This window comes from Oreochromis aureus, linkage group 14 (genome assembly GCF_013358895.1).
Source record: "Oreochromis aureus strain Israel breed Guangdong linkage group 14, ZZ_aureus, whole genome shotgun sequence".
Taxonomy (NCBI): domain Eukaryota; kingdom Metazoa; phylum Chordata; class Actinopteri; order Cichliformes; family Cichlidae; genus Oreochromis; species Oreochromis aureus.
This window is the reverse complement of record NC_052955.1, coordinates 1,656,746-1,682,766: the sequence shown is the minus strand read 5'-3', so window position 1 is coordinate 1,682,766 and position 26,021 is coordinate 1,656,746. Positions and strand designations below refer to the sequence as shown.

General features: G+C 45.8%; 2 protein-coding genes and 1 long non-coding RNA gene across 6 annotated transcripts; 2 read left to right on the top strand and 1 right to left on the bottom strand.

The window, feature by feature from the left end:
- The first annotated feature begins 2,330 nt into the window (after positions 1-2,330).
- eif4h (eukaryotic translation initiation factor 4h) lies at positions 2,331-13,216 on the top strand. Of its 3 annotated transcripts, none has more exons than XM_031732176.2 (8): positions 2,331-2,474; positions 6,919-7,106; positions 7,189-7,253; positions 7,335-7,431; positions 8,442-8,549; positions 8,991-9,137; positions 9,715-9,830; positions 12,769-13,216. In XM_031732176.2, the coding sequence occupies exons 1-8, from the start codon at positions 2,410-2,412 to the stop codon at positions 12,772-12,774; spliced, it is 792 nt and encodes a 263-aa protein (XP_031588036.1). In that variant the 5' UTR covers positions 2,331-2,409; the 3' UTR covers positions 12,775-13,216. The 3 variants fall into 3 exon arrangements, with proteins under 3 accessions (XP_031588036.1, XP_031588037.1, XP_031588038.1); XM_031732177.2 differs by having other exon boundaries at positions 2,332-2,474; positions 8,442-8,522; XM_031732178.2 differs by lacking the exon at positions 8,442-8,549 and having other exon boundaries at positions 2,332-2,474.
- A 1,538-nt stretch (positions 13,217-14,754) lies between these two features.
- On the top strand, positions 14,755-24,453 carry rffl (ring finger and FYVE-like domain containing E3 ubiquitin protein ligase). 2 transcript variants are annotated; one of them, XM_031732173.2, is made up of 8 exons: positions 14,755-15,024; positions 17,474-17,652; positions 19,692-19,889; positions 20,948-21,196; positions 21,339-21,543; positions 21,939-21,962; positions 22,057-22,266; positions 22,417-24,453. In XM_031732173.2, the coding sequence occupies exons 2-7, from the start codon at positions 17,476-17,478 to the stop codon at positions 22,242-22,244; spliced, it is 1,041 nt and encodes a 346-aa protein (XP_031588033.2). In that variant the 5' UTR covers positions 14,755-15,024; positions 17,474-17,475; the 3' UTR covers positions 22,245-22,266; positions 22,417-24,453. The 2 variants fall into 2 exon arrangements, with proteins under 2 accessions (XP_031588033.2, XP_031588034.2); XM_031732174.2 differs by lacking the exon at positions 14,755-15,024 and adding an exon at positions 15,046-15,288.
- LOC120432929 lies at positions 23,037-25,637 on the bottom strand. The gene is made up of 2 exons (XR_005608205.1): positions 25,437-25,637; positions 23,037-25,026 (listed from the first exon to the last, which is right to left on the bottom strand). It is a non-coding gene; the product is annotated as an uncharacterized LOC120432929 (long non-coding RNA).
- Positions 25,638-26,021: the final 384 nt, after the last annotated feature.

Sequence of the window (26,021 nt, the reverse complement as noted above, 5' to 3'; positions counted from 1 at the left end):
TTTTTGGTATTTTCCATTTTTTCAGTTTATTGTTTGTTGTTCTGTCTAAAACTGTGTAAGCTCAGCATGAGGACCACTGATGGGAGTGGTGATTAGATGTTCAACCATATCCTCCTGCAGAAGAACGGGGCCCAACAGCAGCTACCTCCATCAGCAGAACAGATCCCCACAAAAAATATTTGAGGAACGTTTTTCAGATACTAGTGTGGTCAAACTTTTGCACAATTGGATCTGCTTCCAATATTCCAGTGCCAGATCTGACTGGACAGCCCCAGAGGGCGACATGAAGGGGCCTGAACGACCCATCATTTACCACGTGTTTCCCAGACATGGATTAAGCCCATTCCTAAAGTAACAGAAAAGTTCAATCTCCACTGAAAACAATTTTAGTCTGAAAAAAGGCTCAACCCAAGCCCAGAGAACTGAGCCATAATTTTACAACGTTATACTGCACTAAACGTGTATTACAAAGTAAAGTCTAAACAGATATCTTAACTGTCACTGTTTTAATCCAATTCCATTTTATTTATATTGCACCAACAACACAACAACAGTTGTCCCAAGGCACTTTATAATGTAAGTTAAAGCTCTACAGTAATAGTAATTTGAGAAAACCCCAATAAACAGACGCACCCTTGTGAGTGAGCACTTTGGTGACAGTGGGGAGGAAAAACTCAGTTTTATCAAGAAGAAACCTCCGGCAGAACCAGGCTCAGGGAGGGGCGGCTCCCTGTTTTCTTTCCTGGCTGGAATGATTTCACAGCATGTTTAATCATTTTTAAAAACAAGTTTATTTGGTGTTTTCCTCCATTCACACAGGGTCATAATATACGTGCACCTGTCTGGATATTTGAACGCTCTTCTTGGCAGAAATGACAGGGTTAATTTAAATTAGTTGGTTTTCTGTTACAGACCCAGCTTTAAAGTCCACAAATTCTCGACAGGGTTGAGGTCGGGGCTTTGGGAAAGCCATTTCAGAAGCTAAATGTTGGCCTGCTTTGTCCAAAACCAGTTCTGATGAGTCATCGTCACAAACCAACTGTGTCAGAGTTTCTACCGTCTAGCTGTTAGTTTGAGGTGAAGGTGAAGAATTTGGAGATAGTCCTCCTCCTTCATTATACCATCCCCTGTGTGCAGTCTACCAGAACCACTGGCAGCAAACAGCCCCACAGCGTGACGCTACCACCCTCGTGCTTGACAGTCGGTACAGTGTTCTTAGGTTTGAAGGCCTTACCTTTACTCCTCCAAACATTCTTCTTGTTATTTTGACCAAACAGCTCAGTCTTTGTCCTTCGTTCTTTGACCATCAGTCTTTTCTCCAGAAGTATTTGATTCGTCCATGTGGGCAGCTGCAAATTTCAGTCGAGCTTGCAGGTGTTGATGTTAGAGTGGGGGCTTGTTTCTGGGTCAGCATCCTCTCAGTCCATGATGATGTAAAACTGGGTGTCCACCTTTCTGCAGGCTTGCCCCTGAACATCCTACCCAGTTTCCTCTCAATGGAGGGTGACAAGTTCGGATATTCTTCCAGATCTTGGCAAAGTGTTGAAACATCAGAATAACTTACATACAAATGTCCTGGAGTCTGCAGCTGTTCAGAAATTACTCCTAAAGACTTTCTTAACTTGTATAAATCTGCAGTTGTCCTTCTTAGACCTTCACAATGTTCCCTGAACTTTCTCACTAGACAGAAGTTAAGACTTCAGCACCATTTATTAAAGTATTTGTCTGACTTTGCACCTGTGTGGAACAGAGAAAATACATTTAAAGATGTGTAGTGTACAATCATTCCAGCCTGGGAAAAGAACTGGCCAAATAAATCATTAAAAGTCCAAAATTACTCCGACATTACAATGAAAGGATAAAGACGTCTGACCACAACTGTAGATGCTTTATTCATATCACTACACCAAAAATACAGTATTGCTTATGAACAGAAAGACTTTTGAAAAAAGGATCTTTTGTCTCAAAGACCTTGTGTGTTTTATCAGTTTCTCAGACAGAGAAGCATCTGGGCTAACATTTTGTAAATGACGTGAGGGACAGACAGAGCTGTGGTGAGGTGTGGCCACATGATTTAAACGGAGTCAGTGGTGTCATCCAAAGACAACAATGGGCCAAACATTTATTGGCTTCAGGATTATGACATTTTAACAACTGTTTCTATTGTTTACTTTGTATTTTCCATTCATTTTAACAATTCAATTTAGTTTCGTGTGTTTTCCACGTTCGTGCTGTGTTTTCATTACTTATATTATAAATATTTCATTTCAAACTGACTTAAAAAAAAAAACATAATTAGTAAAAAAAGAAGTTAGTGTGTGATTTTACCGGTCAGGCGCTCTGCGGGCAGCTAAACCCGCTGTGTGTGTGACGTGTAGGACCTCCTCCTCCAACACACAAGCAGCAGTAATGGCGGACTACGACAACTACGATGAACGGGACCGGGCCTACGGCAGCTTCGGCGGCGGCAGAGGGTGAGTTTCCACCGCGCACGGCAGCTATGTCGTGTCCTCGAAGAACAAACCCGACCGGACCGTCGCCGTGTTTCCCGCTGCTGTCCGCCCCGAGTCAGGGGAGCAGGCTGTCTAGGCCCCGGAGCTCGACACGCCCCGCGGTTACTGAACAGGCCGAGCATGCGTGAGGGTATCCCGGAGATATCAGCCGGGAAACACCGCGGTCTCGTAGCTAACATGCTAACGGTTAGCGAGCGGCTAGCTAGATGGAGACAGTAAGAACAGGCTCTCCAGTGTGGCGTGGATCGCCCCGCAGCTTGGCGGTACAGATACCCACTCAGCGCGTGTGGTTGTGAGGCGGTGGGGGCGACCGGCGGGGAAGGAGGCCGCAGCAGGTTCAGGTGGAGGCGGTGGCGGAGCTGCAGGCTGCCCGCATGGCTGCATCATGTGTCCCCTGCTGCACATTCATCCACGTCGCAGTCAGAGCTGAGAGTGGGAGTCGGTTAGAGCCGGTAGATGCGGTTACCGTCAGGTCAGCGGTTGTTTTCCGCTCTGTGGCACTGCATGTTGTTATCTGATTGCTGATAAACGATAAAAAATAAAAAAAAAACAGTGCTTTTTTTTCGTGGAGGGAGGGGGCTTCGGGATGTCTGCAGCACACAAAGCTTTAACATCAGCACAGGCAGGAGTCACCTGTGAGAAGATCGGACTGATGTTCTCTCCTTTATCACAGACTTCATGAACGGATTATCAGAATTCTTTTTTTTTTTTTTTTTTTTTTTTGCCGAAAGTTTGCTGAGATTAATTTTTGGTCGATTAATTGTTTCAGCACGTCTTTATTTCTGTTTCTTCGGGAGCACCGAATCAAATTTTAATCAAAGTTTAGAGACTGATGAAGAGTTACGGGGCTGCTTTTCTTCATCAGTTGTTCTGTCAGGAGCTGAATCTGATGAGAGGGGAAAACGTTGGGGCTGAAGTCTATATTTTAGGAGTGGAGGGAATTCCCCTCATTGCATGCTTCCATTGGAGCAGGGGAGGCTGTAGAGTTTGAAGGAGTCTGGGCAGATTGAGTGGCTGAGCCCTGCAAAGACAATACATCAAACAGAAACCAGACTGAACTGGGTGAAGGTAATATCCGGTAAATCAAACTGTCCTAGCTTCTGCTTGAGCATCTTCTCAGAGCACCGAGGTCCATGTCGGCACATGTTGAAGTCTGTCTGTGTTTGAAACAGTAGGGGGTGCTGTAGTCCTGCAGGGAGGGAGCAGAGCTCCAGATGTTGATTGTTCTTCTGGTCGCTCTGCACCGCTGTCCTGAACGTTATTGGACCTCTGTCTGTGGGGCTTTTTTGTAATACAAGTGAAAGATTTATGTATAACTCTTTTTAGGACGATCTCCTGATGGCTCCAAAATGAGGCAGAGCGGACTGTGAGTGCATGAAGCTTTGTTTGAGGGTGTTAGACGGCTGATTTCAGATCTGAATCCAGACTGTTGCTTCAAGAGGTTAGCAGCTGGCTCCATGTCAGTAGGTCAGACTTTTACTGGTTCATAAAGAAGCTAAATAGAATCTATAAGAACCAAACGTCTATTATTAGATTTATCCATCCATTTCCATATTAAATCTGTATCTGAGGGCAAAACAGAGAAGCCCAGTCCCCTCTCCCCAGCCACCTTCCAGATATCCCATTTATTCCCAGGCCAGCCAAATATAATCTCTCCAGCGTGTGTGGTGCCCGGGCCTCGGTGCAGGTGTTGTTTATATTAAATCTGTATCTGGGAAAACGAGTCCCAGTTTCCAGATATCCCATTTATGTTGAAGCCAAAGCTAGTAGAAGGTGTGGCGTTCTGCATGTGGCTGGCATGTCTGCTACTGGGAGATGCTGCTGCTGCTGGCAGCCTGTAACAAAGCCTCCAACAAGTCATTTAAAGCTTCATCAGTTTCTCTGCTGTTGCTGTGTTTAAGGAGAAAAGGTGGTGTGTGGGAGCAGCACAAATCTTTGCTTCAGTTTAAACGACTCCTGCAGGCAGTTTAAGGTAACACTTTTGGCGTGTGAATGTGGAAACACTGTGAGAGAAATCTAAGGAGCTTGGGGGCGAGCTTCTTGGATGAGAGGTGAACCGTCTTCAAGCAACTTAAAGAAGTCCAGACGCTTTTCTTTCCAAGCTCCTTAGTCTACGATGACCTGGATGACTGAGAACCTTCACAGACACTGTGAGAGAAAACTGCTCCACGGTGAGGGTCTGTTTCAGCTTGACAGGGGAACCCTGTCTGAAATACTTTATTACTTTATTATTATACTTTATTACAAAGGTCATCAGGTCATCGCTCATGTTCAGGGCTTTTTGTGGTGGCTGCGTAATATAAAGTGTTGCAGCACTCACTTCGAAGACGCTGTGTTAGGACGAATGCTGGAGGCTGATAGTGGGCCTGTGGGGGTGGGCGGTCCTTCTGTGGTCAGGCCAAACAGTCTGAGAAAGCCTCAGTTTGATCAAACCACAACACTTCAAACAGTGCCGGTGCTTTTCCTTTGCCAGCATGTTTTATATGCAACGCCTGATTTTAGCTGCGCGTCTGTATCATAGCAACAACAACCGGTCAGCGATGGATGCAAATCCAACTCCAAATAGCAGTGAGCAGGAGCCAAGCTGGCTGACTTTGTTCATGTAGAGCAGGCTGACGCGCTGCAGTGATCAGCTCCTACATTTAAACCCCAAACTGCACTTTCAGAGCTCCTCTGGCTGTGTTCCTGCTTCATCAGAGCTCCATCAGTGATCCAGGAGCAGCGATCCAGGTGCAGGGTGGAGCAGCACACAGCAGAGCGATAACCAAGTGGCTCAGAGTTTTGAATCGGGTTTGTGGTTTATAATTGTTTCAAAGTTTGAGTGGCTACAGAGGATTAAACCAGCTGCTCTGAAACACACAGATCTACACTGGCAGGCATGCAGTAGCATGTCGAGCAGACGGAAATATTCTCTCATTTTTGGAGTTCTTTACCCGATAAGAACCCAACAGGACACACATTTACCGGCATCATAAACACACCACTCCCGACCTTTGAAGCGTCATAATTTCCAATTATGAGTCCTTGATTATTTTTGTTGTTCAGTTGGTGGAAATCTGCAGATTTACCCGTTATAATAATAAGTTAGAGCAATAATTCCTATAAATGGATATAAAACTGAAGATGTGCACTTACATTACATATCACACATTCAACATGTCCCAGACCGCTGTTTGCTTCCACTAATGGGTTTGCAGAAATCACAAAAAACCACTCCAGACGCACGCTTTGTGATCTGATCAGCTGTTCCTGCACTTCCTACGTTGGAGCATACGTCATAACGTTGTGAGCATCAACTGTCGTGTGGTTTCATGTGCGCCTTTAGCTGTGAAAACAGGAAGTGATGTCATTTTTGCAGGAACTGTAGTTTCTTTTTTCCTCCACCAAAGCCTATCAAAGCTCCACTGGTGCTGTTGAAAAGTGGAACACTGGAAACAGTTTATTTTGATGCACGTGCTGTCTGTTAGTCAGTTTATAAAAATGAGTCTCAAAAATGAAATTATGAAGACTCACATATTTCCTGTGGTTGGAAACTATTGTGTGCAACTTTTCTTTCTTACAGTTTTGATATTTCTTATTGGTTTATTCCACTTATTAAATAATGTGTGTAATTACAGTGGACATTTTACAGACATTATTAAAGTTTGACATATAAGCTTGCTGTTGATTTATTGATGAATAGTAAGCTAATGAGTGAAATGCAGAGGAATTGGTTTTAAAATGTGTGTAAAATGTAAATAAAGTGAAAGCAAAAAACAAGCACAAAGATCTGGTGACATATTTTGTGAGAATTATTGCAAAAGATTATTTTTTTCTATGATCATTCATTTGGTAGCCCGACTGGAAAAATCGCTAGCCCGGGACTACAGTATTTGGATATCAGTTATTAAAGTTCGACATATTTCCTTTCAGACAGATTTCCAACATTTGTCATATGTGGATTTGTAATTATTATTATTACTTGTTTACACAGTATTTGGATATCAGGATGTTTTTCCTCCGGATTTCCAACATTTGTCATATGTAGTAATTTTTTTAATCTTCATTTATTGATTTAATTTCATTATTGATCATTTTCATTAACGAAATCGACAGAGAGCCAGTATCGTCCGACTGCATCGTCTGATTTGTCAGGCTGTCCTTCCGTTTCACGAAACGACCGTGAACGAGCGACCGAGCTCATAAAGTCATTGGGAACGCATCACGGGGCCGAGGGCAGCTTTTAGGTGTTTCTGTCCCCGCCACTTCCTGTTTAGGCTCTTAAGCGAGCACTCCCAGTTTGGAAGACCAGTGAACTTATCGTGTGTAAAGTTGTCTTTAACTCTGCTCCAGTCTGAGCTCTATATCCCACAATCCTCTTTACTTGTGTAGCTGTCTGACGATCCTCTGTCCCCCCTCCCATCAGGCCCCGTGGCGGCAGCGGTCCCGGAGGCCCCAGGAAGCAGAAGGAGCTGCCGACAGAGCCTCCGTTCACGGCGTACGTGGGAAACCTGCCATTCAACACGGTGCAGGGAGACATCGACATCATCTTCAAAGAGCTCAACATCCGCAGCGTCCGATTGGTCAGAGACAAAGAGACAGACAAGTTCAAAGGTTCAGATGGGGTGTGGGTGTCGGGGATGATGAAGTTCGCCTCGGGTGAAACTTCCTGTCTGACTGTTTGCGTCTCTTTCAGGTTTTTGTTATGTTGAATTTGATGATTTGGAATCTCTAAAAGAAGCTTTGACATACGACGGCGCCGTGAGTATCTGATTTAATAAACCCGACGTTTTCTGGTTCTGCCACGCTGCCGTCTTGTCTGACAGGAACTCTGACCTCCAGTTATTAGGTGAAAGGTCACTGAGGGTGGACATCGCAGAGGGACGAAGGCAAGAACGAGGCGGCGGCGGCTTCGGCTTCAGGAAAGACGACGGTAGAGGTACGAGCAGAGAAGAAGAGTGCTAACGTGGTAGGAAGGTTTAAATCCTAGAGAACATGACACGTGCTTTTAGAAACGGGAAAGCTCTGAGGTGCTCCTCAGTGACCTGGAGCGGCTAAAATAGTTTTCACCAAATTTTTCACCAAAACATTTTTCTGCAGCTGATTTGCCCATAAATCATCAGTGTTCTGCTAGTCTGTGCTGATTGGTCAGTTAAGGATGCAGGACAGGGCATCCCCGCTCGATGGCGCCCGTTCCCAAACGATAGCTCCAGCAGACGTTAGTAGAAGCTTCAAGTGTTTGTTGGTGTTTCCTCTGATTTATTGTCCAGTGCTCATCTGGGGGCTGCTGCTGTTGTAATTTAGCACTTTATGAATAAAGTTGAACAAGTTAAGCTACCAGGAGGCGGGGTCTGCTCGCGACACGCCCCAAACTGTAATGTATCAGGGAGGTCATGTGGTGCTGGGACTGTTCCTAACCATGTTTCCTTGATCAAGGCCAAGAAAAGGTGGTTAGGATAAGTGATGAGGGCGTAGGAAAAGGGAGGAGAGGTCCTGACGTGTGCTGGAGGCGCCGTCTGGAAGCGGGCGCCGGTTGAATCTGATTCAGATTTAAGTCCAGCCTTCAAGGAAACGCAGACGAAGCATGTTTGATGTTGCCCTGTGACTCTGAGGAGGAGGACTTTTCATCTTTCATGCTTCATTTCTTCATCCTCACCTCCACAGACACGTCCCCTTTTCCTTTCACCTCCCTGCTGGTCATAGTCACCTGCAGTTAGGTGGAGGCCACCTGACGCCTCCTGCTGACCTTTCACCTTCTTCGGTGTTCAGAGTGCTGCTGCTGCTTCTCTCTAACCCGATTGGCTGATGGACCACTAACAAGCTCTGCCTCTCTAGTGTAGCCCCTCCCAGCAGGAGGTGCTGCCACCTCCTCTGTTTTCTTTCATTTCAATTCCTCTCCTCCTCTCCCCCCTCCCCCCTCAGTGTTAAACTGCCCCGTGTCCTCTGCAGGACGAGGAGGCTCTCGAGGAGCTCCCAGAGGAGGAGGAGGACGCGACACCCGTGAGGACTTCTACGACCAGCCAGGAGGAGGTGCGGTCAGAGAGTTCAGCAGCTCAGGTTGGACAGCATCGCGTTCCAGCGGTCAATCAGATCACTGCCAGCTGGGCTGCGGCCAATGGGATGGCAGGAAAATTTCCTCACCCTACAAACTTTTTTAAAGCAGTAAAACTAAACAAAGTAACATTTAGACGACCTTTGCAGACGTGCACTGCTCTCTGTTTATATTTATGATGTCAGGTCATATTATGATTATTGCTCTGGTGGTGAGGTGGTAAGGGAGACTAACGTTAGAGGCTAACACACCAAACAGGAAGTGGTAACTACTGTCTCGCTCCGCCTCCTGAAGCTGCTGGACACACCCTGTTTTCCCCCATCATGCCCTTCACCTCAACCATCTCATATTCATTTCTAGGTCTGGGACTCTTTCAGGGCGCCTGTGACCATCTATCTCAACACTCACCTGTGTGCGCGTCTGTCTGCTCACCTGTCTCTCTGCAGGTTTTAGAGATGATGACTACATGGGGGGGCGGGGTCGAGGTGGTGGCAGTCGCCCTAGTGACAGAAGGGGTGGAGGTGCAGGGATGGGTCGCTACAGAGACGGACCCCCACGCGGAGGAACGACAGACTTCAGGGAACCGTCTGAAGGTGACGTGACTTACTGTTTTGTTTTGGTTTTTTAACCTTTTCAGCAATGCTCTGACACAGGTGGATTAGGTGTGCTAAAATATGGCAGCGCTGTATCAGCAGTGACTGTGACACAGATAACACAAACAAAACAATTAGCCAGGTGCTAACAGGTGTGTACGTCTTAGGACCCGCCTGTTGCACAAAACCAGGAAGAGGAAGGAAGGCAGTGAGAGTAGGAGGGGTCATCGCAGTAACAGAATCCTGAGCGGATGATCATCCGGTTAGCCAGTGAGGTGTACAGCTGACACCCTGAGCAGAGAACACAGCAGCGTGACATCAGCACAGCGTCCACACATACCTGTCTGTGTTTCTAGAGGCTCCCCCTGGTGGCCAGCTTTGCTCCTTCCTGGGAGTGTCCCACACAGGGGTTAGAAAGAATAGTGTTTCCTGCTTGTTATAGAAACATTTCCTCTGGAAAAAAGCTCAGTTTAAAACTTTGAAGATTTTTCCTGACTGGAAGTGAAATGTCTGTTGATTTAAAAACAGGAAGTTCCCCGGTGTGCACTGACTGTCTGTTGTTATGTGTCTGTTGCAGAGGAGCGTGCACAGCGGCCTCGGCTGCAGCTGAAGCCTCGGACCGTCTCTGAGCCGCTCAACCAAGTCGCCAACCCCAACTCCGCCATCTTCGGTGGAGCGAAGCCGCGAGAGGAGGTGATATCAAAAGAAAAACCATAAGAGACTGAAGGCCGCACGGCCGTAGGGAGGGAGGGGGGCGGGGGGAGAGGGAGGTTAGGGGGGCGAGAGCGAACTTTAACCAAGAAACGCCAAACGGGGTGATTTAGACGTCACAGTTAGACCTTCTTGACAGACGGCCAGCTAGCGAGCGAGCGAGCGGACGCCGCCCTCCTCTTCTTCTTCTTCTTCTTCTTCTTCTTCCTGTTTGAGTTCAGTTTGAGCAGAATATTTATTCTTAGTGGGAATAAAGACGAAACGCACTCTGACACTCTGATCAGTAATAAACCTGTAAACACAACACGGCGAGCAGCTCGTCAATGCATGTTCCGTCTTTGGGTTTCTCTGCCCCGCCCCCTCACCACCACCTCCGCTATCTGTGATGTCATACCCGCTTTGTCCTGTAGCCCCGCCCCATCCTCTTCTGGGTCAACGGTTGCCCACATTTACTCCAACAGAAAGAAGCTCGGAGGTTAAACCTGTAAAGTCTTTTAGTGTTTCTTTTTTGTATTTTATAGTTGTTGAACTGTAGCCCCGCCCCCTCACTCTGATTGGTTGAAAATATCCGCCACTTTAGGTGTTTTTTTATCATTGGTGTCTTCTGTTGGTTTGGTTAGGGTTGCAGCAGCTTGTCCTCCTGGGTGGGTGGGGTTTAATGCCTGGCTCTAAGCAAGCTCCGCCCACTCAGGTGTCTATAGCAGACCCACTTGATGGAAACGTTTCCTCTAAAATAAGTAAAGTACTAAAAAGCTTTAGACTTCTGTTCCCATGATGCCCTGCTAGCAGAGACAGGTGCTGCATTCACTGTCTGCAGAATTTTACATGAAAAATCAAAAAACGGTGCATTCAGGTGCGGGAGACGGCTCCTCGGGAATCATTGAATCCTACTAGTTTTCCTGATTTATGACTGTGGAAGAACAGACCCTGAATGCAGCACAGTTTGAAAAGGCTTCTCTGATTGGCTGTGTTCTGTCGGGTTTGCAGCAATGTGGCAGTGTCCTGTCCACTCAGCTTTAATGATGCCTCCCACACTGAACACACAGAAGGGAATCTTTTCTGATTGGTCTGTTGATCCACACTGAAAACTCTTATATTTTTTTTAATGTAATTTAATTTTTTTTTTTTTTTTTTTTTTTTTAGCTCTTCCCGTTTGATTTTTAACTTTTCCTGAAACATTAGCTCTGAGTCACCGTTCGGCTTGTTATGAGTTGAATGATTATGAACTGTTCTCTCAGGAACCGCTTCATGTTTTTGTAGGAAAAAAAGTACCAGCTTTTATTTAATGTTGGTGAAAATTTTAAGGAAGTTTTGTAAGAGAAGTTTGACCACCAACGGCAACGACAGCAGAAATAAGGGAAGACACTGAGCCCGGTCTCTATTGATTCTGTCTCCGTTTATTTGATTCACAGGTTTTTTTACAGGCTCATTGAGACTAAATGTGCGGGAGTGTTCTCAAGCTTCATAAACTATATGTGCAGAACTGTCACTGCTTTAACGCCGTCAGGCGGTCCCGTGCGCTCAGATGTTTCCTGTTCAGGCCCACCACTAGGAATGGGTCCTAATGGCACCGGTTCTGACATAAACGGTAGTAATCAGACCGAAAAGCAGCGCACATTTCGGTGCTTTATTTCTGTGTTTTTTTTTTTTCTTCCTGAGATGTCATACAGTTTGGATTCTAGCCAATCATTTTACCTTTCCAAGGATAGTAGGCGGGGCCAGGTACATACGTTCTTTTAGAGCAGAGCTACAGATTAAAAATGCCCAAGGCGAAGCGGTCAAAAGTCTGGCTGTACTTCACAGCAAAAGATGCAAACTCAGCAGCCTGCAACAAGTGCTTTAAGGTGATACTGTGATACTGTCAAAGGAGGTAACACCTCAAATCTGATGAAACACCTGGCGACACATAGCGGGTTTTTTAAAAGCCAAGAAATGCACCGTGTTTGATAGCTTGCTGCGAGACCTCACACCGAGCACATCTACTGCGGGTGTGGTGCCTGTTATCGGACCCGGAGTTAGCAACATCCCCCAAAAACCCAAAGAGGAGAGTCCTGGCCCCTAGCCCTGTCAGCGTAGTAGAAATGAGGACGGATGATGATGGCAGCAGCAGCCGTTCTTCTCTGGGCTAGTAGCTTAATGTTGTTCGTGTGTAATTTACGTTGAGTAGGCTAACCACATTATTACATTAATGCATGTAAGGTGAACTAGCAAACACCGTCGTAGTTACATGCAACTGTCTTCTTGTTTGATAGAGTGATACCATATATGTCCTGTAGCTGCAGAAAAGGCTCACATTGTTCTCTTTTTACAAAAAAAACAGCTAAACATGAGAGGTTTTTGGACAAAGTTTGTATTTTCCATTGTTTAAGCACCGGTTCCAACCAAAGGAGGTATGTTGTATCAACAGAAAAGGCTAACTTGGTTATCATTTTGCAGAAAAAAAGACTGCTAAAAATAAAAACATAAGAGGTTTTTGGACAAAGTTTGTGTTCTCCATTCTTTAAACACCGGTTCGAGCACCGGTTCGAGCACCGTTTAAGCACCGGCACAGTTTCAAAAGTACTGGTTTGGCACCGGTATCGGATAAAACCTAAACGATACCCATCCCTACCCACCACACTCCAAAATCTGTGAGAAGCCTCCATTAGTCTCTGTACTTTGTAAAAGATGATGTCAGAGCTTCAACTGTGCTGTCTTACTTGCACTGAGTGAGGTTAAATCACTGACAGCAGCTAAAGCAGTGAAAACGTTCTGGACTCTAAATGGTCCCTCGAATCCAGGAAGACGATTTTCATTCATAAAAAAACGTGGAGGACAAAATAAGTTCAAAGTGTTTTTCTTAACTTTTATTTTTCCCTTCCTTTGCTCCCCTTTTTCATCTCTTCCCCTTTTTTCTCCTTCCATCTGTCTTTGATTACAGCACTGAGTCATTTAAAGCCGCCACCACAGATCCCAACCAGACGGTGGCGCTAACACGCCGCGTTGCCGACAGAACAGAAGAAACCGAAAGCTTTTCTCTTTTTCTTTTTTTTTTTCTTTTTTTTGTGCTGTTTGGTGGTTTCAGTGTGGGTCAGACGCCAGCGTCCACCGATAAATTGTTGTAAAGTTGATTGTGTACAATAAAGATGGGGCTTTGGTCTGGAACCTGTAACTTCTGTGTGTTTCTCTGTGGCCCGACAGGAAACTGGCTGTAAACCCGGCCCAGGTGAGAGCTTTCAGGTGTGGGTCTGCATCGCTTTGACATCATGTGTTTTTTGTTTTTCTTGGAGGTAAAATGCAGAAACGTTTTCTGAATAAACAGCTGTTAGAACTTCCCTTTCCTTGAGTTTATGGCAATAAAACTGTCTTCATCTTCGTCCTTATACCAACCCGAATGTGTTTAATTTCAGGGTGGGGGAGGTGGGGGATTGATTCCTCATTACATTTTTATTTTTCTTCCAAATGAAAGAAGAATAAAGAATAAAGCTCGTTCTGTTCTGCCTCTGTTTGTCTGTGTCGCTCTGATGAGCAGCTCCTGCTGCGGTGACCGACGTTAATGTTAAACATGACCACGGTTTACACCTTCATCGGGTACACCTCTCCGGCACCTGGTTGGAGCCCCCCCCCTCCTTCAGTTGTTGCTCAGAGGTGACATCATCACACACCTGCTGGAGGTGCGTCCGGAGTTGCTGCAGGACCTTGCTGAGGGTCTTTGTATGTGTGGGTGAGCTCTTAGAAAGTTTGTTCAACATCTGAAGCGGTTTCACTCATTTCTAAAGGTATCCTGACTTCAGCTGTTTCATTTACAACTTGACGAAAGGTCACCTGGTACAAACTGAACTCTCTAGACAGGTTTAGAAAGTCACAAGGTCTCAGTACTCAAACTGGACGTCAGCATGAAGTGGCAGGTTGGCTCTGAGAGTAAAGGGTTTGTTCCGAGAGCTCTGAGGCCTCGCTGAGCAAGCAGCGCTCCTATTTCTGTTCATGTCCACCAGATTGAAAATTGGGACCAATGTTGGAACCGCTGACATCAGTGGGTGTGGGAGGGGCTACTGCAAGGAACTCACCAATGATGGTCCACAGGTTTTGATCAGACTTTCTACAGAAGTCTCAGCTTCCACTACATTAATAATCGTCTCTGTCCCAAACCCAGCAGCAGGCTGCTGACAAACAGCCTTCAACTCGATTTAATTTATGTATGCATGTAGCACCAAACCACAGCTACAGTTGCCTCTGGGCGCTTCATATTATAAGGTAAAGACCCTACAACAGTGCAGAGAATCCCCAACAATCTCACGGCTTGAGTAAGCACGTGGCAACAGTGGTAAGGAAAAACCCGTTTGAATCAAGAAATTAAACGTGCAGATCAAAAGAAGGGAAGCACACTTTCTCATACATGATGTATGTATCTGTAACCAGGCAGAATAAACGCCATCACTCATTAAACCGGTGGTTCAGTTCTGACTCGTAACATATATTTTGCTGTTGTGGGGTAAAGGGGCGGAGCTGAGAAAATACAGGTGTGCTTTAAATGAGTTTCTCCAGGTTTCATTCACTTGTGTGTCTAATGTCCATTCAGTTTGAGTTTGACATCTACTCGTTACTGTGGTAGATGTATTTTATTATACTCACACCATCCTAAATGCATTTGGAATTATTTCCTTTGAACTCAGTAATCCATTCAAACTGAGCTTCACCTGTGGGCGGGGCCTGTTAGCACAGGTAATCATCCAACCCTGAGGGTAATCGATCAGGTTACACCGAAATAAAGTTCTCGAAAAAAAGTTCAAAAACGGTTTCTGCTATTTTAAATAAGTCAAAGTTGTAATTCACTTGAGTACAAATGCTGGCGTCCTCCTCCGGTGTGTGTGTTAGTTAGCTATCTGAGAGTGTGTGTGTGTGTGTGTGTGTGTGTGTGTGTGTGTGTGTGTGTGTGTGTGTGTGTGTGTGTGTGTGTGTGTGTGTGTGTGTGTGTGTGTGTGTGTGTGTGTGTGTCCGGCCGAAGTCTTCCTGGTTGCCTGTGTTGTTGTCTCAGCCCTCGCTGTGTCTCTGTGCTCCTGTTATTCCTTCACTTCCTCCTTCAGGTCGTCGTCATGTTGTTTAACTAACTAGCAGCTGCTGGTTATTGTTTCTTAACTACCATCAACTTGTCCGGGAGTTAGCTATCTGCTAGCTCTAGCAACCCTGTCATCAACAGGTAAGACGCCTCATTACGTCGGTAACCGACCCGGCTATTTGTCAGTTAACCCGTAAAGTGAGACCGTTTAACCCGGTCTAAGTGTCCGAGCTGCTGTCTTCTGTCCTGCTCTGAGTTTCTTTGAGTCTTCGCTCTTTTCAAACTTCTCTAACCAGCCTAGCGTTAGCATAGTTTTTAGCCTCTTAGCAGAAGTGGGTACTTCCCGGACTTCACACGCCGGACTCCGTTAACAAACCGTCGGATTTAAAGTCCTGTGGCTCACCGGTAAGTGTATAATCATCTCTGAACAAAGAAATTCGGACTTCACGCCACTTACATGGAGACGTTTTCTCATTCGGCTCACAGATATAATTAAACAATGCTCATTTAAATGGCACGCCAACTTGAATACCGATGAAGTTTAGTCGGAGCCAAGTTTGTGTGCCGTTTTGATGATTTATTAAATACGACTCTTGAAACTTTATGAAACATAAAGCCGAATTCATCAGAACATTAGCGGGAATATTTCAACAGTTTTTCCTTGGTGTTTTTTTTTAAAGTTGGCGACAAACGCGACACAAACGTCCATTTTTCTTATGGAATTCGGCTAACTGTCACCTGTGTACAAAACAAAGTTGTTTTAGCCATTTACAGTGTTTATTTCAGGAGAACAACAAACCTGTAGCGTAAAATACTGAAGTCAGACTTTAATATCAGTAGTTCCAGTAAAATGTGGTCACGTGTCTTTGGATAAAGTTAGATTAAAGCTGTTTGTTATGGGGACAAATATGAGTCATGTTTATAAAGAGTGCAGCTCTGTGAAACGTAAAGCAGAATTAATGAGAATAAGAACAGCGAGCTGTTTTTAGTTTGTATACGACTTTATTATTGAGCGCTAAGCGAAAGAAACACAAACATGTCAGTTTTTCTTATGGAGTCTGGCAAACGGGGAAATTGTTTAAATGACCAGAAATAATCAGTGATAATTAAAGATAAGGTCATTAAAGCTGTGGAGGGTTGATGAGGACAGCACTGACAGGTTCAGCTGCTTTATAAAAATGACTGTTTACAATTAACGTGACTTTATAATTTTTTTTTGTTTCAGTCGGTTTCCAGAGGTGACTTTGTGGTTTCAGTTCAGTTTTTACTGTTTAAAGTGTTTACTTTCATTCTAGTTCTTTTTTGTCATGTGAAACTTTAAAAATCTAAATTTTAAAATATTTCACGTTATAGTAGAAATGCCTGAGCAGTAAGCAGAGGCATCTAATCTGAAGTTAGCATTAAATAAAAGCTGTTATTAAGTGCTGAGAATACATTGAGAGATTCATGAGTCGGTGAACTGTGTTAAACTTACAGTCACAGCGACTGTCTTAATACCTGTTGGATCACCATGGTAACTGATGCTGAGCGCAAACTGGACTAGAGCAGGTGAGGTTTAGTGTAACCTGCTCAGCAGGAACACTCAGGTGGGCTGTGGGATTCAAAGCTCGCCCTCGCCGTCGCGCCGCCATCAGCCTGATACAGGCAGGATCCACGCTTTCATGCCGTCAGACCAGGCAGCATTTTTCCATCTTCTGTTGTCGTTTAGCAGCTTCAGTTTCCTGTTCACAGCTGGCAGGTGTGGCACCCGCGGGTCAGCATACTGGGGTTGGTTACTTGAGTTCCTGTTGCCTCGCTCTCAGCTTGAAGCAGACTGTCCATTGTGCTCCGACATCAGCGAGTCATTGTCTCCCAGAGAGCTGCCTCTCACGGGACCTTTTCTCACATTCTCTGTAAACTCAGAGATGGCTGTGTGGGAAAATCCCAGCACATCAGCAGTTTCTGAAACACTCTGATCCATGTGTCTAAATGCACAGAGCTCCGGTCGTGTGATTGGCTGATCAGATATTTGTGTTGACGAGCGCTTGAAGAGATGTACCTAACAGAGCGGCCGTGTATGTTTCGGTACGAGCTCAGTCTGGTCAATCGTTTTTGTCCTCCACACATCACACTTTATTTCACTCACACTGAAGTGTGATCATCATTTATCATCTTTATTGATCTCCGTCCCGCTAACACTGTGTGATTTGAGTAGTGGTGCTGTATCACTGCTCTCATGTGAGCATGCTCAGAGCCAGAGTGTTTTAACAGGGAAGTTTGATAACTCCATCGTAATGTGTGCTCTGCGGTTTTCCGTTTTGTCCGTCCAGCTAGCAAACCTGGAAAAGTCGGAGCTGCTCTATGACACAGACCTGCAACAAGCTGCTGATCCTTAGTTAGGATCGTTGTGTTTGCATACACACCACACCGCTGCTTGTGTCCCACTGAGGAAGGAAAATGTTCATATGATCGAGCTGAAAAGAGCAAATGAAGCCAAACTTGTTTAAATTAAAGGCTTTTATTGTGAAGGACTCAGAGGAACGTGTTTTTAACTCCATAAACCTGTGTCTTTGTGTGTGTCTTTGTGTGTGTGTCTTTGTGTGTGTCTCAGCCATGTTTGCGTCCTGCTGTAACTGGCTCTGTATGGACACGGCCGATGTGGATCAGCCCACTCGAAGCGACAGACGTCATCAGTCCTACACCAACTCGGCCTTCACCAACCAGCCGTCTTCTCCACCTGAACACACCTGTAAGGCCTGCGGGGGGCGCCTCGACACACCTGCCAAAAAGGTGAGTGAGTGATTTTTCCAGCCCTGAGCCTGCAGCTGCAGTGAGCTCCTGTCTGTGGACTTTGTTCTCTCAGCTCGCTGTGAAATCTATTGGTAGCACGTCAGAAATTAGCTCAGCGATGCGCTGCCGTGACATCGCCTGAATAACACGCAGCGGGCACATGTCAGGGGCTCACAGGGTCCTAATACGGGGGGCAGCGGGCAGCGTTTATCCTGGCAGGGTCACGCTGACTGAAGTAAGTTCTGGACCACGTGACAGATTTTTGGGTCCTTATTAGAGCCAGTAGGACCACCTAAAGGCTCCATATAAGTGATTATTACATCAAATACACTTTCTTTATCGCAGACGTTGGGAGGTTCCTGTTTGAGGAGCCAAAACATTAAACACAGATCACTTAAATCAGGTGAAATGGTTCATAAAATAGAAACACTGCAGATGCTCGGCTCTCTCTTTGTTTTCATCCACTGAACTCCCTGCCCCGCCTCAGTCAGGTTAGCCAGCTGTGGCGCTTCCAGAAGGTTCAGCCCGTTTACTTCCTTTCTTATGGAAGGGGACTCAAGATGGAGAACGCCAGAAATCGAAGCCCTCGAGCAAACTTTGCTGGTGGACGGTGCACGGGTAGGCTAACCTCATGTAGGGACACATTGTTGGAATAACATGCAGATTTGGGAGTTCATCCCAGGAACAGAGCAGGATGCGCAACTCTGGCTCGGTGCAGTAAGTCAAACCAGCCAATCAGCAGCTTATCTGTAATGTAGTAAATGAAGGAAAAGCTCCGGGACACTGAAAGTAGCACACTCACTTCCTTGTTTTGCTTTGTGGTTGGTGCAAAACCCAGAGCAGAGATTTGCTGAAGCGACCAGGAAACAACCAGGAGCTGATTTAAAAACACCACAGTGGACTTTGTGTTTGTGGACATTTTTGTTTGTGGTCTGTTTCTGTGGGTTTCGGGCTGTTGTGCCTTTAAAAGCACAAACATCGTCTGTGTGGTTTGACAGTCTTCTGGCTGCCACCACAGAGGAAAACGTCCCTGTTGAGCCTCCTCAACTGAACAAAGTACTGTGACACAAACTTTGACATTAGCCTGCGTGACTGGGATGAGACCATGTGGTGACTGAGCTGAGCTGGAAGGACACACATTACTGATGGTATTAATTGGACTTTTAGGTGTAACCACTCATTAACTGAAGGTTCATTCAGTTAATGAGTGGTTACAGTCTAGCAGTAAACTGTCCAAGTCTGACAGGCTGCTTTAACCTTTGATCCCTTCAGTCTTCTCCTCCGGGTCTAAATCAAAGTTCAGAGTGTGTTTTATGATTTGTCATGTTGGGCTGTGCAGAAGAAATCAGATCATTCTGTATTTTTAAAAATCCCGTAACAACACCTGTCGCCTCACGGTGGTTTATGTTGGACTCCATTCATCACGGAGGGAACGTCAGCCTGTGTGGGTCACAAAGAAGGAAACTAAGACTGTTATCCCCACAACTGTGGAGGACGTCACTCTGACCTCATAGAAATTGCTGTAAGACAACAATCACTAATGCTGGGTTGCCTAGCAACACATATTGTTTACACATATTTTAAGGCTGGTGTAACACGAGCCACAGCGAGCTCGATGACACTGATAAATGTACGGCAGGCAGTAGAATAATTATCGCAGGGCTGAACGGGTCAGAGCAGGACGGAGGAGTGGACAGGTCGGTTTGCAGAGCAGCAGGGCGGAGAATCAGACGGCGTCAGGCCTGAGGAGAAGCGGCAGCGTGCACCGTGTGATAACCTTCAAACACAGGCCGCCAGCAGAACTGAAACCAGCTGTGAACAGCTACTGTGCTGTTTGTTCATCATTTTTATTCTAATATGAAGTTTAACTTTGTCATCGGTAAGGAAATTAATCACACACACACTCTCTCAGAGGTCAGCAGGCTGTTTTTTCCTCACAGATGCTTCAGATCAGTGATTTTGTCCATATTAGGTGTCGAGCGTTCTGATTGGTGCCTTGTTGGTGTGATTGACAGCTCAGGTCTGTCTCTGTGTTTCAGCACGTGTGCGTCGACTGTAAGAAGAACTACTGCAGCCGCTGCTCCGCCCAGCAGGCGCCTCGGCCACGCCTCTGTCACACCTGTCAGCGTTTCTACGGCAACCTGCTGGAGCGAGCGGAGCTGATGAAGCTGAAAGTGAAGGAGCTCCGGGACTACCTGCACCTGCACGAGGTTTCCACCCACATGTGCAGAGAAAAGGTAACGTATGCGCAGTTTCGCACTTCCTTATGAGATGTGCACGTATTCTTCAGGTGGGAGGTGTCAGTGAGACGCTGTGGCCTGATTGACCGTCATCACGGTCCGTCACACTCATGCAGTCGCTGGAGTGTCGTTCCTCCTGCTCTTTGCATTCAGAACAGGGAAGAGGAGGAAGAGTCCGACCGGGTGCTGGCATCAGAGCTTGAGCGCTCCAGCTGCTCGCACACAGCGATGAAGACCTCTGATGACCTCTGCTTCTGTTGTTGCTGGAGAATCTGTCATCTGTGAGGCTGGCACAAAGCAAAGCTGAAATATTTGGTCTCCCGTGGGAGCGCACTCCTCTCTGTTCACATCTTTGTGCCTGAATACAGCGCTGTGCGTTTGGTCTGACAATGTTTAACCCGTAAAGCAGGGGTCCCCAATCCCAGTCCATGAGGGCCGGTGTCCCTGCAGGTTTTAGATCTCACTCTGGGTCAACACACCTGAATCACATGATTAGTTCATTACCAGGCCTCTGGAGAACTTCAAGACATGTTGAGAAGGTAATTTATCCATTTAAATCAGCTGTGATGGATCAAGGACACATCTAAAACCTGTAGGGACAGCGGCCCTCGTGGACTGGGATTGGGGACCCCTGCCGTAAAGACTCGGTCTCTGTGCTGTAGCTGTTTACCTCCACCAGGAGGCAGTGTCAAACAGCCGGTCTGTGGGCTGCTGCTGTGTGTGCAGAGCTTAGTCCTACAGCCACGAAGAAGAGCGAAATGCTGTCATCCAATAGGCCATTGAAGCAGATGTCAGGTGTAGCACGTCTGCTGCAAACTAGCTGACATGTCGCGTGTGTGTAAAGTGTCACGGGTTTACATGATGCAATGATCGGAGACTATTAAACACTGCACACACACACTGGGCGCTCACCTGGTCCTGCCCTGTGGGATGCAGGCGGATTTCAGAGGGTTTCTTTGGTGGCGGTCTCGATTAAAACTCGAGAGTTTTTGCTGCTGAATGATTTAAATGATGAGTTTGTTCCTGCTGAATCGGCTGCTGTTTCTTGTTTGCAGGAGGAACTGGTGGAGCTGGTTCTGGGTCAGCGGCCGTCCCCATCGAGCAGCTCCGGCCCTGAGACCACGGGCACCGACCCGCCCTCTGTGACCTCTCGCTCGCCGCCACCTCGCATCTCCACCTCCACTCCCGAGCCACCCACACCTACGCCGACTCCAACTCCTGAACCCCCCACTGCACACCCCGAGGTCCCAGCCCCACCCACAGAGACGGCCCCCGCTGAGCCTGACATTCAGGATGAAGACCAGGTAAACTCAGAACCGGCCATTAAGTGTCCAATAATGAGAGAGAGAGAGAGAGAGAGAGCTCAGAGTGAGCTTATTTACTAGTTCTGTTTTCAAACCCGAGTCTGAGTCTGGGTTTCCTGAGTGACTCTGTGTCTCGGTTCAGACCTGGGACCCCGAAGAGGCCCCGGTTCCTGGCCGCAGGGCATCTCTGGCCGACCTGACCTGCCTGGATGACATCGAGGCGCTCAGTGTCCGGCAGCTGAAGGAAATCCTGGCCAGGAACTTCGTGGACTACAAAGGCTGCTGTGAGAAGTGGGAGCTGATGGAGAGAGTGAGGCGTCTGTACCAGGACCAGCAGAACCTGCTGGGTGAGAGAGTCCACTGTTAACATGAAACAGGTTTAATACATATACAGAGGGAGAGCGCCCCCTACAGTTAAGCTTTGATGGTGCAGAATGGCAACATTTAATGATACTCAAAGAGAACAAAGGGCACTAAAATTCAAAAGGGTAGAAAGTGATTTTGAGTTTCTCCTGTTTGGTTCACATTTGCACCAAATCCAGTTAAAACACTGCGCTACAGTTTAAATTTGATCATTTGTGATCACAGACGTGAAAAATAAGTTTGAGTAGGAAAAGTTTCCTCACGAGCGGACGTCCTCTTGTCGCGGGGGACGTCCTCTCAGTTTAAAGAGGATGCTGCACACAGGCCTCCGTTCCTCAAACACTCCAACAGTTTTCTTGTGTTTCTGTTTTGCTTTCAGCTGCCAACGCTGTGAACGCTTCAGGTGAGTCTGTGACGTTTTCCCTAAAGCAGACAGATCACACCAAGTAACGCTGACGTCACTGTTTACATGCCGGTTGTCGCTCCTTCGTCTCCAGAGTCGGGTGGTGTTGGCACCGGAGGTCTGGAGGAGAACCTCTGTAAGATCTGTATGGACTCCCCCATCGACTGCGTGCTGCTAGAGTGCGGTCACATGGTCACCTGCACCAAGTGTGGAAAGAGGATGAGCGAGTGCCCCATGTGCCGCCAGTATGTCGTCCGAGCTGTCCACGTCTTCCGGTCATGATCCTGGCTGAGGCTGAACCCAGGTAACCCGACCCAGACCTGGCAAACCAGTTTAACCCAGAGCGTGCATCCAGACCCAGTTTAACAAACCGGACGCTGCTACTTTAACCAGTCTGATGTTATTCTGGATTTAATCGAGTCTTATTAAAGTAATTTTTTTTCCTTCTTTGTAGGACCGACTGCCTCCAAAGCAATAAACTGTAATCAGGTCTTTCTGAAGGGAACTTGACAGAATGGGCTTTTATCTTGATAACTCTATTTTTCTAATGGAAATCTAATGTGCAGTATGACTGTCTGAAGACGGTGAGACGCAGCCTTACCCCACCTTCAGAGCTGCTGTTTAGATGCACACACTGAATGTACAAACTCTCACTGCGGAGGATGTCCATCGCACATTTGTGAACTAATTGATTAAGATACCACCGTGCCTTCATCACCTCGTCACCGCCTCGGTCTGACCTGCGGCCATCAGCCTGCGCACAGCCAGGCAGGAATCTACCAAAGCAGCAGGTGATGAGAACCAGAAAGTCCTCACAGTGCCTTCAAGTCCACACTCTGTCTGCGTTCTTATCACAGTCATGTTTACGCTGCAATAAGGAAGTGAAGCGAACAGCAGCCGGGCCTGTTTGGTCCCACAGTGAGCAGACGGCTCTCAGCCTTCAGTGTAATAACAGCAGCATGGACACAGACAGCAGCTTCAGTGTGCTCGATACAGAAAGTTAATGATGCATTCTTCACATGAAACCGTCTGTTCAGCCAGATTTCTATTTTACAAGTAGTTTGCATAATTACCTTTTTTTTTTTTTTTTTTTTTTTTTTTTTTAAAGGAAATACTCAGGGAACCATCTTTAAATATCTATTTTTGTCTGAATGGCAGCCTAAACCTGGAAAGATGTTCCCGTTATTGTTACAGAAGGAACATCTGCAGCCACGTCTCATATTGACACTAAATTTACCCTCAGTCACTGTGTCACTAACAGGAAACCACAGGAACATGAAAACCAGTATACTTCTAATTACCATTTACAGTAAAGTCCAATCGTACACCTTCACATATGTGACATCATATCATAGCAGGAACCAGCAGAGGGCAGCACACACATGAACTAAACAAACTCCAAAGACGGGACCAAATGCATAACGTGGAGCTGGCCCGGCGCTTCTCCTGACGTCCGTGCACACACTCACATTTCTGACTATTTTTAGGGCAACAAAGAAGTTCACGATGAAGGATTCCGACTTTGGTGGAGAAATTTCAGGACGCCATTCAGAGTCGGTGCTGATCACAAAGAACAAAGTCGGGGAACCGCGATTCCCAGCTAACGTGTTGACGTGTAAGCGCTTGCAGACTCAAAGGACAGATTTCTTCCTGAAACATGATTCCTGGTCTGGACCTCCAGCTCTTCATCCTCTCTGCCTGGAAACGACACAAACTGGAGGTTTGGGCGAAGCCGCAGCTTTAAATGTATTAGCAGGTTTACTGGAAACAGCAGAGGCCCTGAAATGCTTCCATGAGGGACTCCTTATTAAAGACAGAGGAAGACTGTTTGTGTGTTATTGAACTTTTAAACTTTTTGGATTTAAGTTGACTTTGTTTGCACTAAACTGTTGATTTTAAACTGTTTTTCTTGTAGAATGAGGTTTGCAAGAGGACTGTTTGTCCTTTTCCTGAGGTTTTTATTCTAGTGAAATCACTGTTTGATCTTTGTTGTGAACATTTTGGATTCAGATGGTGTGTTACTTGCTGGCCTTTAACCTGTAACTTCTTCCTCTGTGGTGCAGCGGGATCATGCGAGCTCAGCTGTGGAGCTCACACTGCACTTTGGTTTCTGCCACGTTAGAAAGAGTCTCGTCTACATCGCAGCTCTGAGAGCTTGTAGCTGAAATTTACACAGGACCTTGTGTCTGTGACCACGGTGAGGTGGGGCCAGTGAAAGCAGCACAGCTGGAATGTAAACCTCTACTCCAGCTGTTTCCTCAGTAGTTCACTGGCTTCGAGCTTTTTAAAGGACACTGTGATCTGCAGACTTTCAGTTTTTACTTTAGCTGCCTCACGTTGACCTGTCTTCACCTCCGTGTTAGGAACCTTTATTTAGACTCGGAGTGTTTCCGCAGCTACCTGTGAGACACATTTTTACAGAGCGACAGGAAGCTTTAGTTTTCTGAGTGAGCTTTGCATCATATTCTAATAAAACTTGATTTTCATTGAATTCTCTGTCCTGTGCTGCATTGGGTTTATCGGGGGGTGCTCAACATTTAGCTGATTAAACTACTTAAGGCAGAGTTTTTATTTTGTGACTTCACATAAGAAGCTTCGCAGGTCAAAATCAGCCTAATTTGTGCTTCTCTAGTCTTGTATGTGCCCCCCGTAGTTCAGCTGCTTTAGCTCTGATGTCCATTTCTGGAAGCCTGCCGAGGGGCAGCACAGGTGTGCTGCCTGTACTTGCAAGCTGTGAGGAAGCCTGTGATCTGAGGGATGACTCCTAATTACATCTACCCCATATTTTAAAAACATCTGATAATAATACTGCTTTAAAAAATGTTTACTGGTATACGTTCCAAAGGTGGAAATCAGCACCCCAGAGTTAAAAAAAAAAAAACAGACTCCACTCAACATTTTCTGTAAATTTCTCTAAAATGTGAACTAGATGTGGTTTCAGACCCGGTAACATTTACAGTATAAAGTCACACCAGGCAGCAGGATGCGTGAACGATCCCTGCAGGAGGGGTTTGGGAATATTCGTATATGTTCAGTTCAGTGTCCAATCCTGCTTCCAGGTGACCTGGAGACAAGAGACAGCACACTGAGTACATATAGTACAAATATATATATATATGTGTGAGAGATGCTGTTTAATAAAGTAAAGGGCAGCGACGTAGACCATAATACAAATATGTGAATGAAGATGCGACCACCGTCGGACCTGCGCACAGGCCAACTCTGTTATGCTTTGATCACTGAACGTTGTCTCATCAATAATCAAAGAAATAATTACATTTGTAGATTTGAATAATGCAATTGTATAAAAACATTAATAAAATAGACCTTTAACATTTATGAAGCAATTTAAATGTATCTATAATTTGTAATAATCCATAAAATAAATAAATAAAAAATATATAAGAGAATAAAGTTGAAAATACAGAGATTAAAGTTATTTCAGGACAAACTGCCTGGTACGCACTGACTTACCTGAACAACTGAGGCCCAGGTAGGTATGATGAAGATGTGTCACACACTCCTTCAGACCATCCACTGAGGACTCTCGACATGCCACAGAAACAGCAGAGTCACAGTCCAGATGTTCACCTACGTAGGGCTGAGCGGAGATGGAAAAAAGATAACTTACAGGTCTCTTTACAAGTTTAAGAGAGCGCTGGGCCTTATATCAGCTGACAGTAAAAGAAGCAAAGCAGAAATACTTTGCAAACATTATTATGGTGAATTATCAGAAACCACATATATTGTTTAAGTCATTTGAGACTATTTTAAGCCCTCCCTCTGCTCTTAGTTTTGAGCTTTCACATGAAATGTGTGAAAAGTTTCTGCAGTTCTTTATAAACAAGGGCACGGATTATTTTGCCCACATCTGACCCCTCTGATCCTCCTTCAACAGTTTGAGTCGGTTACTCTTGCTCAGCTACAGGAGGTGGTGGATCATTAAAGCCTGTAGGCTCACCTTATGATGATATCCCTCCCCGTTTTCTGAAAGAAGTTTTTTCTACCATAGGTTCAACTATTTTAACCATTTTAAATAGCAGCCTTACCTCCAAAGAA